Raw genomic sequence first — 15,418 nt, forward strand, 5'->3', positions numbered from 1 at the left:
AGAGTAATGTTGCCATATCAAAAACCATAGTCGGCACTCAATAACATAATCACTAGATTCAAAGCTAGCTGCCTGCACTACCTCGTTGTTATCATTATTATTATTACTTTTTTCTATGTGCCCCATGTATACATGAATGTTTAAATAATTTAAAAATTTGACAATTCTTATTTACAATATTTAACATATTATCCGAAGCAGCAACCATTGTGGAAGATATGTTTGCATTATTTTGTTAACTTACTTTAAGCCTAGATAATCTCAAAAACTTATTTTTATTTACATACTGCTATTTTTTTAATCGAGATACACTAATGAATTTATAAATTAGTTCGTTGAAGCGATGTTGGATTATTGAAGAGTTTCACTCCGAATTTATGCCTTTTATCACCTTTTAAGTATTAAAACTTGAACAGTGTTACTATTCAATGTTTGTTTTTATTCTTAATAACGACCTTCCTATGACAGAATTATTAAATTTTAGAAAAAAAATAATGTTGATTAAAAATGTTCATAATTAAAATATAAAATATCTATTTATTTAACATACACAAAAAAAACTTGATTACTTTTCACTTGCGGTCGGTATCCATATTTTAGCTTTGTATTAGTTTTGCAAAATGGGCTGTTTCGGTTATGATAAAATTTTATCGAAAGTAATACTTTTTTAAGCATATACTGTTTAAAATCCACGTACTTTTTTGATATTGGGTTTTTACTAAGCTGTTTGTAATCGTTTTGTTTATGCAAGCAATATAAAGTTACTCAGACTATTTCACTAAATAATAACAGACTCATAAATCTGTATGCATACCTTAAAATTACTGAATTATGTTAGCTAAAAGTAAAGCGACATATTTTTTATATCGTTACATAATATTTTTTATTGCACCTCACTTTATTGTGTATCACACTATTGTACTCCATATAGTATAGTATTACCACAATAAAAAAAAGTTGAAAAGAAAAAAATATACGAACTCCGCTTCACTTGTGTTTTTTTCTAATTTTACTGTCACCTAACAGATAATTTAGTGCATATTTTGTATGCAACAGTTATTTTGACTCAATATTGTGCTTTATTATGAACCAATACATTACAAAGAAAGCTTCAAGTGATTCTATTAACTAAAATCAATAACAATCAGTGTCCAACAAAGGTACGCTTATGTTTGCTTTTGCTGAGCATATAACCTGTATATATTGCTAGCGTCCGGTTGGCGTCTGTCATATTTAACACGAAACAGTTTATTACATCTTATTTTGTTGTTATGTCGATGTGAAAACGTATGTTTTGGCTGTTACGAATGGTGCGTTTATAAAAGCATTATTATTTTAGTGACCAAGATGAACTATGAGGCGGAAAGGGCAATGAATCAAAAGCGGTTGCGGATGGAGGGTGAACCGGGACACGGCGTTGTCCAAGGAAATGGATTGCCGCTTAATTATATAGGTAAGTTGTTATGAAGTATTTTTTTCGCGGGAAAAGCATTTAGTTGTACATACTTACATTGTTCTATATTGTTGTAGATAATGGTCACCAAATACCTTACCAGCCGTATGCCGGTGCGTACAATACGCATTATCCGCCGCCAGAAGCGTTTGCCGCGTATGGGCCTCCGCCCCCAGGGGGTTATGCTCCACAAAACCTTTCGTACGCGCCACCAGCACATCAAAATTATGCGCATCATCAGAGTTTCCCGCCACAACAACCGACCCAGGCACAGCTTCATATGGCACAATCACATATGGGTAATTTTCTACTAAGAAAATTAAAATCTTTGTTTACATAAAATTTAGTATTGACAAATTATTGCAATATTTATGCCGAGGTAGTGTACATAACTTAATTAATGTATATTTAGATAAACAATATAAAAAAAGGAAACTAGTTGAGCATCAAACAATAACAAATGGTTTGTTTAAATTCAACGATAGTGTAAGATACTGAAACAGATAATTTAAAAAAAAAGTTGTATATATATTTTTCTATTTTCTTATTTGATCTTCTGTCTTGTATAATAAAGATTAGAGTAAACAAAAAAATAATACATTACCTGACACCGTACATTTAAATTCTTATACTGTAAATAGTTTAAAATTGTTAACCCATTTATAGCATTATAAGTTTATTTTTAATTCTGTAACAGCAATCTATGGTTGTAAGAATTAACTAACGCTGAGTGTATTATGATTTTTATATTTAAAAAATAATATAGCAGTGCACTATAAAGATGAGCAATAAAGTTAAAAACACTAATAACTTAGTACTGCAAGCAAAATTGATTCATATAAATCAATTTTGGATATTTCAGTCCAAGGGTATGGTGCCGATGTTGGTGTACACAAACCAACATGGCCGCCTCAACCACATCTCTTACCACCACTTGATACACAAAAGCCGCTTGATATAAAACACCTTAAGCCAGAAATCAAATTGGAACCATCCGATATACAGAAACGACCTCATCCAGAAGCTGATATGTTGGTACGTATTTCTGCAATATATTTGACCTTCTAACAGGTTCTTCTAAGTGATTTGTTATTGTATAGTATATGTTGTGATTGTAAACAGAAAAATAAAACTGTACAATATGCAATTCCAAAATGATTTATATTTTATAAATTTAATCCCTGTGATTATTCCTGCATGTACAATAATAATAAGTATTCAAAATTTTTGCTCTTATTACCAAAAATATCTCTGTGAATATTGTATGAAATAAAATACATTTTTTCAGGCGAGTGATCTAGAACAGCCAAAAATTAAGATCAAGACAGATATATTTAAGCCAGATGATCTGGCACACAGACCTGAAATTGATAAACCTCGGGGTGAGATTTTTTACAATAATTCTAGCTATTTATATACTCCAATCCACTACTTTATCTGATTGAAAAAAATTGAATTTACATTACATACTCTAGCTATTTTTTGAGATAGGTTACACACTGTGACCACAGCTATCACTGGGGATAGCAGTAGTCTTTAACATAGTAATAAGTAACTCTAATTGGGTTGATTGTTGACGAAATTGTGAATCATTTTAATAAATAAGTCTAAAGGGCCCTATACATAACACTATTGTCTTCTCTATACAGCCTAAAACACCAGTGATTATCAAACCATATTACTACATGCAATTGACCAGTGGCTCTCAGTTTTTGTTATTAAATCTCTAGATATATTTCAACACAATTCAACCCTACTACTTACATATACCAACTTTTTAATTTTACTTCTAAAGTTGCAATACCAACTTCGCCGAAATTCAAACTGCCACTTCTGATCAATTCAATTTTGAGTTACTCCTCTTGTTTGTTGAAATAGACTATATAAAGTTTAACTACTAAATTATAATTATACTATCTAATTAATTATATTTATTATATATTTCAGATGCGACAATAAAGCCTCTGGATATTGGCAAATCTCTAGAACCATCTAAAGGTACGTAATCGTTGTTAAGGATTTTTTTTAATCACAAAATAAATTTATTATTAGTATATGTGCACGATAAGAATGGGTTCCGATGCTTGCACGCAGACTCGCGGCCGGCGGTACCTCACTTGTTAGTTAAGAACAAACACCATAACACACACATACATATAATACACATACATTATAACACATTAACCCCATGTCTCCCTTTTTTTGTTTTAACTTTTGAGTCGAGAACTTTGTTCTATTCAATATCATAGCATGCAATCTATAAGAGCATTTTTTTATACTAATTAGTCAACTATGTATATTATATTGGTGGTGCATTGACGATACATGGGCGTCGGATGCCAATGTAAATTTGAACACCCGCCTACTATATCATAAAAAAAATAAAAATAAACAACAGTTCTCCTATTTGCCTTTTGCTCACACGATAATACCTCCTACAGTCACGCGAGCACGCGCCTGTATGGACAGCAAAAAATGTTTATGAAATAATTATTTGTTTTGACTTTAGAGAATTAAGCAAAATTTTGTTGTACACTTGTTGTACACTATAGCAATGGTCTGAATAGGTTTCCCTTTATAAATTAAACAAAAATCATAATTCCATCTCATATCATCATCACATCATCTCATGGATTCCATATAAAAGTTGTTCATTTGTCTTTAAACCTGTGATTATTATGTATTTTTTCAAGCAATTATTTGTCTGATAAATATTTTGTTTTGTATATTTAAGTGTAATAAATGTAATTTATAATTATGTATTTGTTTCAGAAGACATCCAAACAGGCCGACTAGATGTGGAAAAACCAATAGGTAAGAAACGAATACATACAATTCATAGACATCATATTAATATTATAAATATGAAAGTTTTGTTTGTTTGTTAAGCTTTCAAGACTTAGTTAAATCAAGATATATTGCATACACATTGTCTGGGTTGCAGAAAAGGACAAATGTATTCCATTCATTGTAATGAATTCATTTACTGTCTTAGTTATGGTACCTGTCCTGTATATAGTCATCTGTAGTTAGTATGACTCAAGCACTTATGTTGTGTGATTACAACAAGTAGTTGAGTATATTTCAAAATGTTAATGACAGTTTTTTTTTTCAGAACCAGGAAAGCCAGACGGTCTTTCAGAAATAGCGAAAGACATACGCCCCAACGACTCACTTTCTTCAGTAACACCCTCAGATAAAAGGTAATTATTATTTAAAAATTTGAAGCTCAAAAGATGAGATTTTTATCCTAAGAAAAAATCGTCTGATTGTGTTTATAATTTATCTCGTGTTCGTAAAGGACTTCGTGTGTTAAGTTCGTGTGTACCTCTAAAAGGCACTTGAGTAGAATGCTAGAATGAGTTCCAAGAGGAGGTTTTTGCCCAGCTGAGACATTATCATGGGTTGTCACATAACCTTTTTACGTTTTAAACGGAGTCTTAACTACAGGGTATTATATGAATACTGAATAATATTTCACAAATAATTCTTGGAGACAAACAAAAATATCATAATATACCATTGTTTTTTTTAGTGAAGAGGATAGGAAACCGTTCAGCAGTCCCGAGAGCGCGAAGTCCGGTATGACTCCTGGAAAAATTACGCCGGGGCTCGAGGTGAGTTCTTCTGCTCAAGTTCTATGCGAAACATAAATACGAATGAAAAACAATGAAGTAGTTCGAAAAATGTATTTTAAATAGATGTAATAATTTAAATGACTACCAAATGACCATAATAGTTATGTGGGTAAAAGTGGTTACAAGTTCTCATCCTCGCTTTGTCCGCAGCCCAAGAAGCGTGGTCGGCCCAAGGGCTCCACCAACAAGCCCAAGGCGGCGACGCCGGCGCCCCCCCCGGCGCGCGGGCCGGCGCCCCCCCCGCGGCCCGCCGCCGTGGGCCGGCCGCGCGCCCCGGGCTACCAGTACGCCATCCGGCCCTTCCGCAAGGACTTCTCGGGCATCCAGTTCCGCAGGCGCTGGAGCGACGAGTGCCTGGACTCGTCGCACATCCCCAACGAGGTGTACTTCGGCGACGTGCCCGTGCCGCTGTCCGTGCTGTATAACTACTACGACGCCAACGCCGAGCGCGAGCGGCTGGCGGTGCAGGCGGCGCAGCTGGCGGCGCAGAAGGCGGCCGCGGCCAAGCTGGTGGCGGCGCGGCAGCAGGCGCGCGCGCCTCCCGGGGAGGTCACCACCGTGGACTCCTCCTCCAGCGACGACGACGAAGACGACGACGACAGCGCCGACGACGACAGCGACGACGTGAGTGGCCGGAGCGGCCCCGTAGACTTTTGCTAAATGACTGCTTAATAACAAAATCTCCCAATCTTTAAATTCTAATGTCTCTTCTCTTCGTTCGTAGGATATGCCCTTGAAACGCGGTCCGGGTCGGCCGAAGGGCTCCAAGAACAGTAGTCCGCGTCCGGCCGGGTCCGGCACGGGTACTGGCCGTCGTGGCCGGCCGCCTGTTCCGCCGGAGCTGCGTCAGCCTGGCATCACCGACATGAGAAAATTCTGCAAAGCCGCCGGAATACGCTTCGACTATAAGAAGCTCGTCGACGGTGAGTGCCGGCGAACGATACCACATATAGTCACAGAGCATTATATCATTAGCTAAGCCATTCATTTTTTTAGTTAGTTTTAAACTTATTTCTATATTTATTATTAAATACATTTCTTGTCTCATGAGGAAATAGATATAGATATAGATGTGTAGAATCGGTGGTCGCTTAGTAGCCTTCGACATGCGATTAAATTTTATTCAGTTTGTTATTAATTAAAAGTTAATATAATTTGCCCTCTCAGGTTGCACAAAAAATAAGGAGCGTGTAGCGAAAATGCTAGAGCTGCTAGTGAACGCCGGTCTCGAGGGGAAACCGACGATAGAGAAGTGTAAAGCGCTGAAACAAGCTAAGATGGATAAGAAGGAGCAGGAGAAGATGGCGAAGAAGGAGGCCAGGGCCAAGCACAAAGACGTCGATGGTATGTATAGTCATTAAAATAAAGTAAGAAACCACAATCATCCCACTGCTGAGCGAAAGCAGGGGGCACAACGTTGTCCCACTGCTCGAGTCGGATGAGACCGATCTCATTTACATAAAACCACCCCCTGTTCCGCAGCGGGCTCGGGCTCGGAGGCGGGCGCGGGCGCGGGCGCGGGCGCGGGCGCGGGCTGCCGGCGCGTGACGCGCGGCGCCACGGGCGTGAAGCCGCGCCAGCGCATCGTGATCTCGTCGGACGAGGAGGACGGCACGCCGGCGGCGCGCCGCACGCTGTCCAAGCTGCGCTCCAGCGTCAACGACGACTCCGACTCCGACTAGGTGCGCGCCGCCGGCGGTGGAGTATCGAGTGGACGATGAATCGCCGGTACTCGGTCCCGGCGGTGGCCGGCCGGACTCTGTCCGGAACCTCTAGAAAGTGCTTCGACGGAGGTTCGCGGAACTCTGATGGCGTTGGCGGGTCGCCGCTTCGATTCCTACTAATTTTAGGTCTACATCAAAATTGACGTTAAAAGGGATAAGTAAAAAAAACTTATTTAAAAATGAAAGTAGTAGTAAAGGCCAGATATAGACTTTTTTAGATACATTGTATTAATGTCTTGTCGATACAGAAGTATAGTTTTGTATTTATTGAATAGGCTAGTTATTATCAGAAAAATCATAGCGCGATTTATTCCATTTCATTATGAATTGTATGACTGGTAAACAAATCCAATATTATTAAAATACGTACAAATTAACTGACATAAAATTATCATCCCATATACATCCTGCCCATCGAAATTTCACCTTCCACCTTCAATTCGATTTACAATACTTGATAATTAATACATCGAAAAGTACATCTCATTAACTGAATACTGATATTTGATACAGTTTGCCAAAGTAGTTGACATTTATGATTACAACTTATTTCCTTAAAGCGAGAAGCTATATAACCTTCCTAAATAAACAGGCGTATGACCTTCCTATATAATTCCTAATAGTTGCGCGTCCAAACACACAAACTTTCCAGTTCTTGTAATATTAGTTTAGATATAAAATTCGATACATTATGTTGAATTTCGAAATTAATTTTACACAACTTGGTTACATTTTATACAACTTGTAATGAAAAGGATAATAGATGTTTATACAATTGCGTTTTTGCAATAGGTATCATATTATATACAATTGATTAAAACTGAATATATATCATTATGTAGATATTTAGACTGATTACAAAGCAAATTGTTCTTTAATGCAGGTTATTATAAAGACTAGAATTCGATTTGTTTATGTGATCAGATTATCAGGCAGCTTTGTCTAATGTTTCGTGACTTTTATATTTTACTAATACATATATAGATTATATAAAGGTATTTAGTTATAACGTCCAAATTGTTTATTGTTTTATAAATCATTCAAAGTCAATCCAATTTGTTCATTTGTATTAATTTTATATGTAATTTGAAATATCGATATTATATGTAGAGGATATATAGGGGGATTATATTTAATCGACCCATTACACTGACCGTCCACTGGATATGCAATGCTATGCACAAATATCGCTCAAATGTTTCTTAATCAGGCATTTTGTTAATCTTCTTAAAATTGCTTAAGGATATAAGAGTTACATTACATAACTTTTTTAATACTAAACTTTTCTTGTTGAAAATTTACATTTATTTAAAACAGTTTTTTTTTATTGAATTGAAACTAAAAGCAATAATTGTACAGTTTTGTAGATAATTATCGTGATTCATTTAAAAAAAATAAATCATGTAAAAGAAGAATTAGCATTAATAAATAAGAATTTATTTCAGCTAAAATATAAACTTATATTTCTCTCCATAAATGCCAATTACAAACTTTGTTGCAAAACTTATTTATTTATATATAATTTTCATCATTTCATATAATTAAGCAAAATTAACAAGTGGTTATTTTTCTGTTTTAATGTAGATTTTATTTGTGCAGATTACGCACAGATTATATTAGGATGTATACGTTATGCCAAGTGCTGCTGCTCGATAAATGAGCTGCGAATATTATTTAAAACTGTCAAATCTATATTAGATTTACAAATAATTTAGTAATCTGAAAGTAATACGAAGAAAGAGATAGCGATTCCATCAAAAGACGCGTGCGAGCGAGACGCATTGAACGTGCCCAGAGTACGGTCAGTGTTTGTCAAAGTAGTGATAATGAACGATGAATGAACTGTAGGACAAAACCCCTCGCTCATTTTTATATGTAGTTGTAGTAATTGCTTTTGAAGGCAGACGGTAACGTTCATTTGTGCCTGTAATACAATAACGGTTATATGTAACTCGGTAAGTGTGTGATTATACATTATTTTGGATGTTCATTTAATAGCGGAATATATGTTGTATTTTGAGTGAAAATTTTATACTCTAGATTATAATTGAGAGTAATATTAGTGAATATGAAAAGGTAACACCAAGACGTTAAAATTAGTTATTCTAGATATTGTAAATATTATAATTAAAATGAAAAGTACTCAGTAAGCGATGTGTGTATTGTCCTTTATTTTTGTACAGGAACGAGAATGAAATGTAACGCTCGGCTTTGTAAATATGCGCTCGTAACGACTGAATGATATATCGAATGGTTGGGTGGTGACTTCTATATGATTAACGTTTAGAGAGATTCATTGCGGATTGGTTTTTATTATTGTAACGATTTCAAATGCCACATTATAACTGCTTCTTATAATCGAATGTGATAACAGAGTGGAATCTCATTGGCGTTCCATAAACGACAGTTTGAAAAAATAATAATAATATTTGCAATACTGAATTTAAAAGAAATATCATCAACATCAAGATTTTTTGAAATTAAAAAAAAATTAAACATTTTTGTACGTTATAGTACTTTTTTTTTTAATTCGACGAAATATAAATGAATCACATATATAGAAAATATTTTGTTATTTTGAATGTATTCATTGATTTATTTTCAATTTATTTCTAGTTGTGACCGAAAATTGAGACACTTAATAATCAGACGAATAATGAGTAACGTGCATTTATTAATGTTAAAAATTATACTGCGCACGCGCACAATAAAAAAAATTCCTTTCTAGCAGCTACACTGAAACAGGATTAACTATTCCTTGCAATTAATATTTTTTTATAGAGATATTATGTACGGTCGTGAAGTGAAACTGGCATAGAGATCACAATATCATAAATATATGAGACATTTTGTATATATAAATAAGTTATATTACTAAGATTTATTATATAAATACTATATGTACTTGTAAGATATTTAGAAGTGTTTGATTTACCATACATAGTGGCGACCACTTTAACTTGGCCCGTCATTGTGGAGTTATCGATAACTATCAGGTGCCTTTTTATAGTGGTCGGTTTATATTAGTCAACTATATATTATTATTTTAAATATGATATTAGAGTAAGAAAAGATGCTATTCACCGATACAAAGTGTTTTCTTTTTAATTATTTTCACCCATTTAGTATGTATGTTTATTTAATTTCTGCTTTAAAACAGTATGACTTCAGTTATCACTACTGAATGAAAAGCTTTCAGTTTCATCCAACTCGAAATTCAAAAACCTTAAAATGACACCCCGGAGTCCATCTGATGGAAAGTGTTCAAACTGTTAAACCATGGAAGTTAATATGTTGTGTCTGATAATAAATCACACTCTCACATGTCAAACTAAAACGGCAATGCAATTGCCATATCGTAAGTATTAGACCGAACAGGCGAAGCTCATTGTGATAAAATTGACAGCAAAGGGAAGGGAATTGTCTTCAGATTCGCTCAAAGTACCGCAGTCTTCGAACGCGAGGGACTAGAACAAAGGACTTGCGTACTTTTAAAGTAATGTAAATTTTATAATGACAATAAAATTACTAAGTGATAAATTCATTTATAATTATCCTATTTTATAACTATATCACGTAGGTATTTGGACCCTCATTTTTCCAATTTTTGCTTGCTATAGGACTATATAGACTATTCCAATCGAAGTAGGAATAATCATAAACCTTAGATTTACGTATTTCGTATGCTATTAACTCAGCTATATTGTGCACTAATAAGAATTATGATGATGATATCTTCACTTATAATACAAAACTATTACACTTAACTACTTATATCCACTTTATTTCTCGTCTAAAATTCCGATAACAGTTTCGTCAACTGACGTCGATTAACTGAATATCATAGATTAATTAAGTTCTCGACTAATGATATCGCGTCAAGTTGCTGTCAAATGTTGTTTATTTGGCTTTTTTTCTCTTATAGTTGGAATAGAGTGTAAGAAGTTGCTTACACTGCCTAATGGATAATCCCGTCCTGGACATGCATAATAATATACCATATCCTGCACTGTTGGTTACACTTTGAGATTGATTGCCGATATTCGATCAGGGTAAGAGCGCTTTCACATTATTCGATCCGATATCCAATATCGGAGCCGACACTGATGTGTTGGAGGCACCATCGGATGCCCCTGAGCCGTCAGATATTGTTTGTAAGTGTGCTATACGTGCATTTTAATTGCCTATGTGTGCGCAGAGCCCTATACGCGGCGGCTATTTTTGTAGCTTGCTAAAATGTTTTATAAAGAATATTTAGCTTCCAGAATGGGATGTATCCAAAACTGTCTTTGTAAAGATCTTTTTTACGTCTCAAATATAATAGATCCAATAAATAAAGATTTCTATTATAGTCAGCCATGATGTCGGTACGAAGAGCGAATGGTCGAAAAAAGCACATGGACTATCGGCTGTCTGCTGTCTTTGTCCAACACCGACGTCGGATCGGATAATGTCAAAATGATCTAACACTTTTTGTTTGTTTTCTTCAAATGAAAGTATTAAAATAAAGAAATATCATTGTTATAGTATTTTCAGAAAATATTAGAATGAAACCTAATAAGATAAAATATACCCGATTGAACGTACTTAACTATATGTATGTAATATAATAAGTATGTCTGTTTCTTTTTTAAGTAGCGTGTATTTATGTGAATCGTGCGCTGATGTTAAATTTTCACATGTTACGCTAATTCGGTTAGCGTTATTTGGCGCCTGTTTAAGTAAATAAAATATTAACATTAATAATTGACTGCAGTACTTGGTTAAATTCTTTTCGATGTAGTTTCTTAGTTCTTTATTTAAATTTAACAAATACTTTTTAATATTGTTTGTGGCGCTTGTATCCATGGAGTATCCATGGAGTTCCGTGTATATGTTAGTTTATTCGCTCTTCATCGATCTCTTGAGATGCATCTTTGGGGACAAAATATAAATTGTTGATTGCTTTATATAACGGTCACGAGCAATTATTTCAGCTATACCTTCCACTGCAGTGCAACTTCTGGGGCCTTAGAGTCTTGATTAAAAGCAATAGAAGGGAGAGACAATAATTTTTTTTCAGATTAATGATATTCTGAAATAACATACCTACAAAATTTTATTGACCTGCAAATTAACATAAATTAAATTAAATGAATTATAGATCCCGGTTGTTATCATAATAGTTATTATAATACTAGTGGCTCGCCGCGAAACTTCGTTTATTCAAAAGTTTTTTTTAGGAATTTTAATACCTATGACAGGTTTTGTTTTGATTTTATTTCATTGTAAACTGCAAGTCGCTCATCTACATTTGATGAAACTTTATTTAAATGAAATTTTTCACGTACAATAGTATACATTAGTTACGTTAGAATTGGAATTTTTCGATGACAATTTACTTTAATTTTGTTTCCGTTTTACATTCTTTTCTTATACAGCCGTTCTCTCCCGGGCAGTAACTTTTTGCCGCTTTCTAAAATTAATAATTTTTGATATTCTAACAATTTAGTAAATTGCAATCAAGAATCCTCTTCAATTTTCTGCACCTCTACGACTGGACGTCGTCAAAATGAGACCATAACCGATTTATAATGTGCAGCTATCGTCCCATAATCACTGGGACCAAAATCGGCTTACGCTATTTTTATATAAGATATTATAATCGTTACTGTCAGAGTTTTAAAAATATTTTACGAAGCAAAAGACCCACCTGCTTAGCGGTCACCTTCGTCAATCTATAGATAGTTACTGTAAGAATATATATTACATCTCTTACATCAGCAAAGCGCGGTCAACCATGGGATTTAAGGTGATATATCCCATGTGCCTGTAATTAAACCGGCTCACGCATCCAACCATAACAAAGTAAAACAGTATTAGGTACTGTGCAGGGCCGGTGTTAATTATCTACGCGGCCTGGACATGCACTCGGACCTTTTATATTCCACCAGGGTCGCACTGGGCCTAGGGCCTTGGAATATAATAGAATGGTGCATGAACTTTATTCCGTGGCAAGTGTAAGTGCAGTGTGATCGGGGACTGACTCTTAAGTTCTAACTATATACGTAGAGCACAGTATTGAGGGAAAGCAGGACGGGAGGCAAGATATTCTAGAACTTAGCACCGTCCCAAATTTGGCGCCCTGGGCTGTTCCACTAACGCCGGCGCTGGTAATGATTATGTGTTAGCCACTTAGAAGGACCAGAAAAAAATTCAACCACCGGTTCTGCTGTATACCTACTGTAACGCTATCTAGCAGTGAACTACAAAAAATTTGATCGGTACTATATAAACCTTCATTTAAAAATGCAGGAACGTGTCTAATGTCATTGTAATCGATCAAACGGTGTCGAAATCTATAAATGTCAAACAGATATATAAACATTTATTTTTGTAAATGTATAAGATAAACATACGCGGCTTTTATTTGAGCCGAGAAGGCACAGATTATTTCGCCAATGTCACGTAAGATATAGATTGATCGGTATGTTCAAGATTACAGGCTTTAATTTTGAAGACATAATAGTAATAGACTGTTTGTAAATCCATAACCAAAAAGACGACAATAATAACAATCAACGACATGACATTTGAAAGCCTGACGTTTAGTGTCAGGCCTCTGAATAAACGTCAACGAAAAATGTTTATATTTATAACGATAATTATTTCGCAATTCTCTGGGATATTACGTTGTGAGTAATTGCTTTATGTTGGTAAATACATTTCAAACATATAGGATAGTATTCTTTACCTGTTATTGGATTAACAAGGAAATAGGATGTGAATACTCACAGATTGTGTTACATATAGGTACATACATAACATATGTAATTATTATGTTATAGGCATTTTAAAGTACTACCGGCTTAGAATGTAAATTCTACCAAGAAGAACCGGCAAAGAATCTGGCAAGAAACCTAGTCTGTACTCTTTTATTAAATATCAATATTTTTTTATATCCTGTGTGAATATTTTGCTAACATCATAAATGAGATAGTTTGAATCGATACATGTTTCTTACTAAACTCACGTCAGAACCGCTGGACGGATCTGATTCAAATTTGGCAAATTTATATTAAAGTCTAAGTAGTACTAAGTAGCACATAGGTTACTTTTTATACTTAAAATGTCCATACCCCTCTCCTCCCCTTGCTCAGCAGGAAACTAGTCACCGAATAACTCTTCGCATTTTTCATCTACTCACGTAATTAATCTTGTGTAGAATGTATTTCAATATTAATTAACATAGATTTGAACTGATAAAGACAATTTTTAGCGACATAAATGTATCTTATTATAAAATTAGTGTTGACAGTTCGTTTCGTCGTGTCCTTCGACAAGAAGATGAAAAAAAAAATTCGGGAGCAAGATAATGCGTCCAAAGAATTTTCAAGACAGAAATTTTATTTACTTTTAATTTCGTATTTGTTGCTTCACTATTAATTACGTGACTGTATCTGTCTTTTGTTTTATAATCTGAACTATTCGCTCGCAATTATTACTGTTAATGTTTTTTTCTGATTTATCTACAATAGTTTGTGTTATAATTTCAGCATTTTACTATTTCATTCAATGAAGTTACGTAAATGGTGTTACGTAAGGAAAATATGCCATTGGCTTCACGCCAGTAGTACTTTAGATCGATAAGGTTATTTCCAACAATGTTCTTTTTACGTCTCATACAGATTTTCGTTTTTAGTACTTGTTTAATATTATTAAACTAACTTTTATTAGAGTACTTTAGTATATTATATAATTTATGAAAATGGATTTACACGGGAAAATGACTTATATATTCAAAATCAAAAATTTAGTATTACTTATATAATTATAATTATCATGTAATTATTAACACTAAGTTAGTGGTAGATACGAGATTGAGTTATTGATTTCGCGGTCAAACCAGTCACCTGGTTTTGTAGGATTATGCTATAACACATACTGTAAACATCAAATGTGCAATAAATAAATTGATACTAAATATTTTATTTAATATTATAAATACGAAAGTTTGATTGATGGACGGATGTTCGTTACTCAATCAAGCCCGAACGGCTGAACGGAACTTATTGAAATTTGACACAGAGTTTGACTTTGTCTTTTTTAATTTGTTTAATCTATAATAATAAAGAGGTAAAATGTCAATGAAAGTTTACATATAACCAATGAAACTAACTATTCTATTCTAAAAAAAAAATACAACAGTGCTAAGCAGCCGGATTAACCAAGTTGAGGCCTCTAAGCAATGCCCGTTTCGGGACCCTTTAACCCTTTTCTAACTCCCTAAAATATATATTTCGATCTACAACGCAATGTTATTTATAGTATCGATGTTTTTAATATATTTGAAGGTATGTCAAGCAGCTTGCTGGGATTTGAACTCGTATTCATCAGTTCTCTTAATCACTGGGCCATTTCTGTACACAAGCAGGAGCGTAGCTATGTCAATGCAGCCAAAGCTGTCGCGACAGCCGCAAAACCAAAAAAACCGCAAGGTAAAAGTTTCCTAAATTTTGCAGATGTGGTACAACCCACTTTTTATGGTGTCTACTACCGAGTAACCAACTTTTCGTCCAACATTCGACAGTAAGGACAATTCCTTGACAGAGGTGCGATGAGAC

The 15,418-nt window shown here is 34.6% G+C and overlaps 1 protein-coding gene across 3 annotated transcripts; it reads left to right on the forward strand.

The window, feature by feature from the left end:
* Positions 1-981: 981 nt before the first annotated feature.
* LOC125071652 (translation initiation factor IF-2-like) lies at positions 982-9,902 on the forward strand. Of its 3 annotated transcripts, none has more exons than XM_047681957.1 (13): positions 982-1,160; positions 1,340-1,453; positions 1,531-1,752; positions 2,316-2,488; positions 2,742-2,835; positions 3,401-3,451; positions 4,226-4,267; positions 4,569-4,656; positions 4,989-5,070; positions 5,242-5,715; positions 5,816-6,014; positions 6,259-6,435; positions 6,574-9,902. In XM_047681957.1, the coding sequence occupies exons 2-13, from the start codon at positions 1,348-1,350 to the stop codon at positions 6,771-6,773; spliced, it is 1,908 nt and encodes a 635-aa protein (XP_047537913.1). In that variant the 5' UTR covers positions 982-1,160; positions 1,340-1,347; the 3' UTR covers positions 6,774-9,902. The 3 variants fall into 3 exon arrangements, with proteins under 3 accessions (XP_047537913.1, XP_047537916.1, XP_047537914.1); XM_047681960.1 differs by having other exon boundaries at positions 4,229-4,267; XM_047681958.1 differs by lacking the exon at positions 982-1,160 and having other exon boundaries at positions 1,228-1,453.
* The last annotated feature ends 5,516 nt before the right edge of the window (positions 9,903-15,418 follow it).

This window comes from Vanessa atalanta, chromosome 20 (genome assembly GCF_905147765.1).
Source record: "Vanessa atalanta chromosome 20, ilVanAtal1.2, whole genome shotgun sequence".
Taxonomy (NCBI): domain Eukaryota; kingdom Metazoa; phylum Arthropoda; class Insecta; order Lepidoptera; family Nymphalidae; genus Vanessa; species Vanessa atalanta.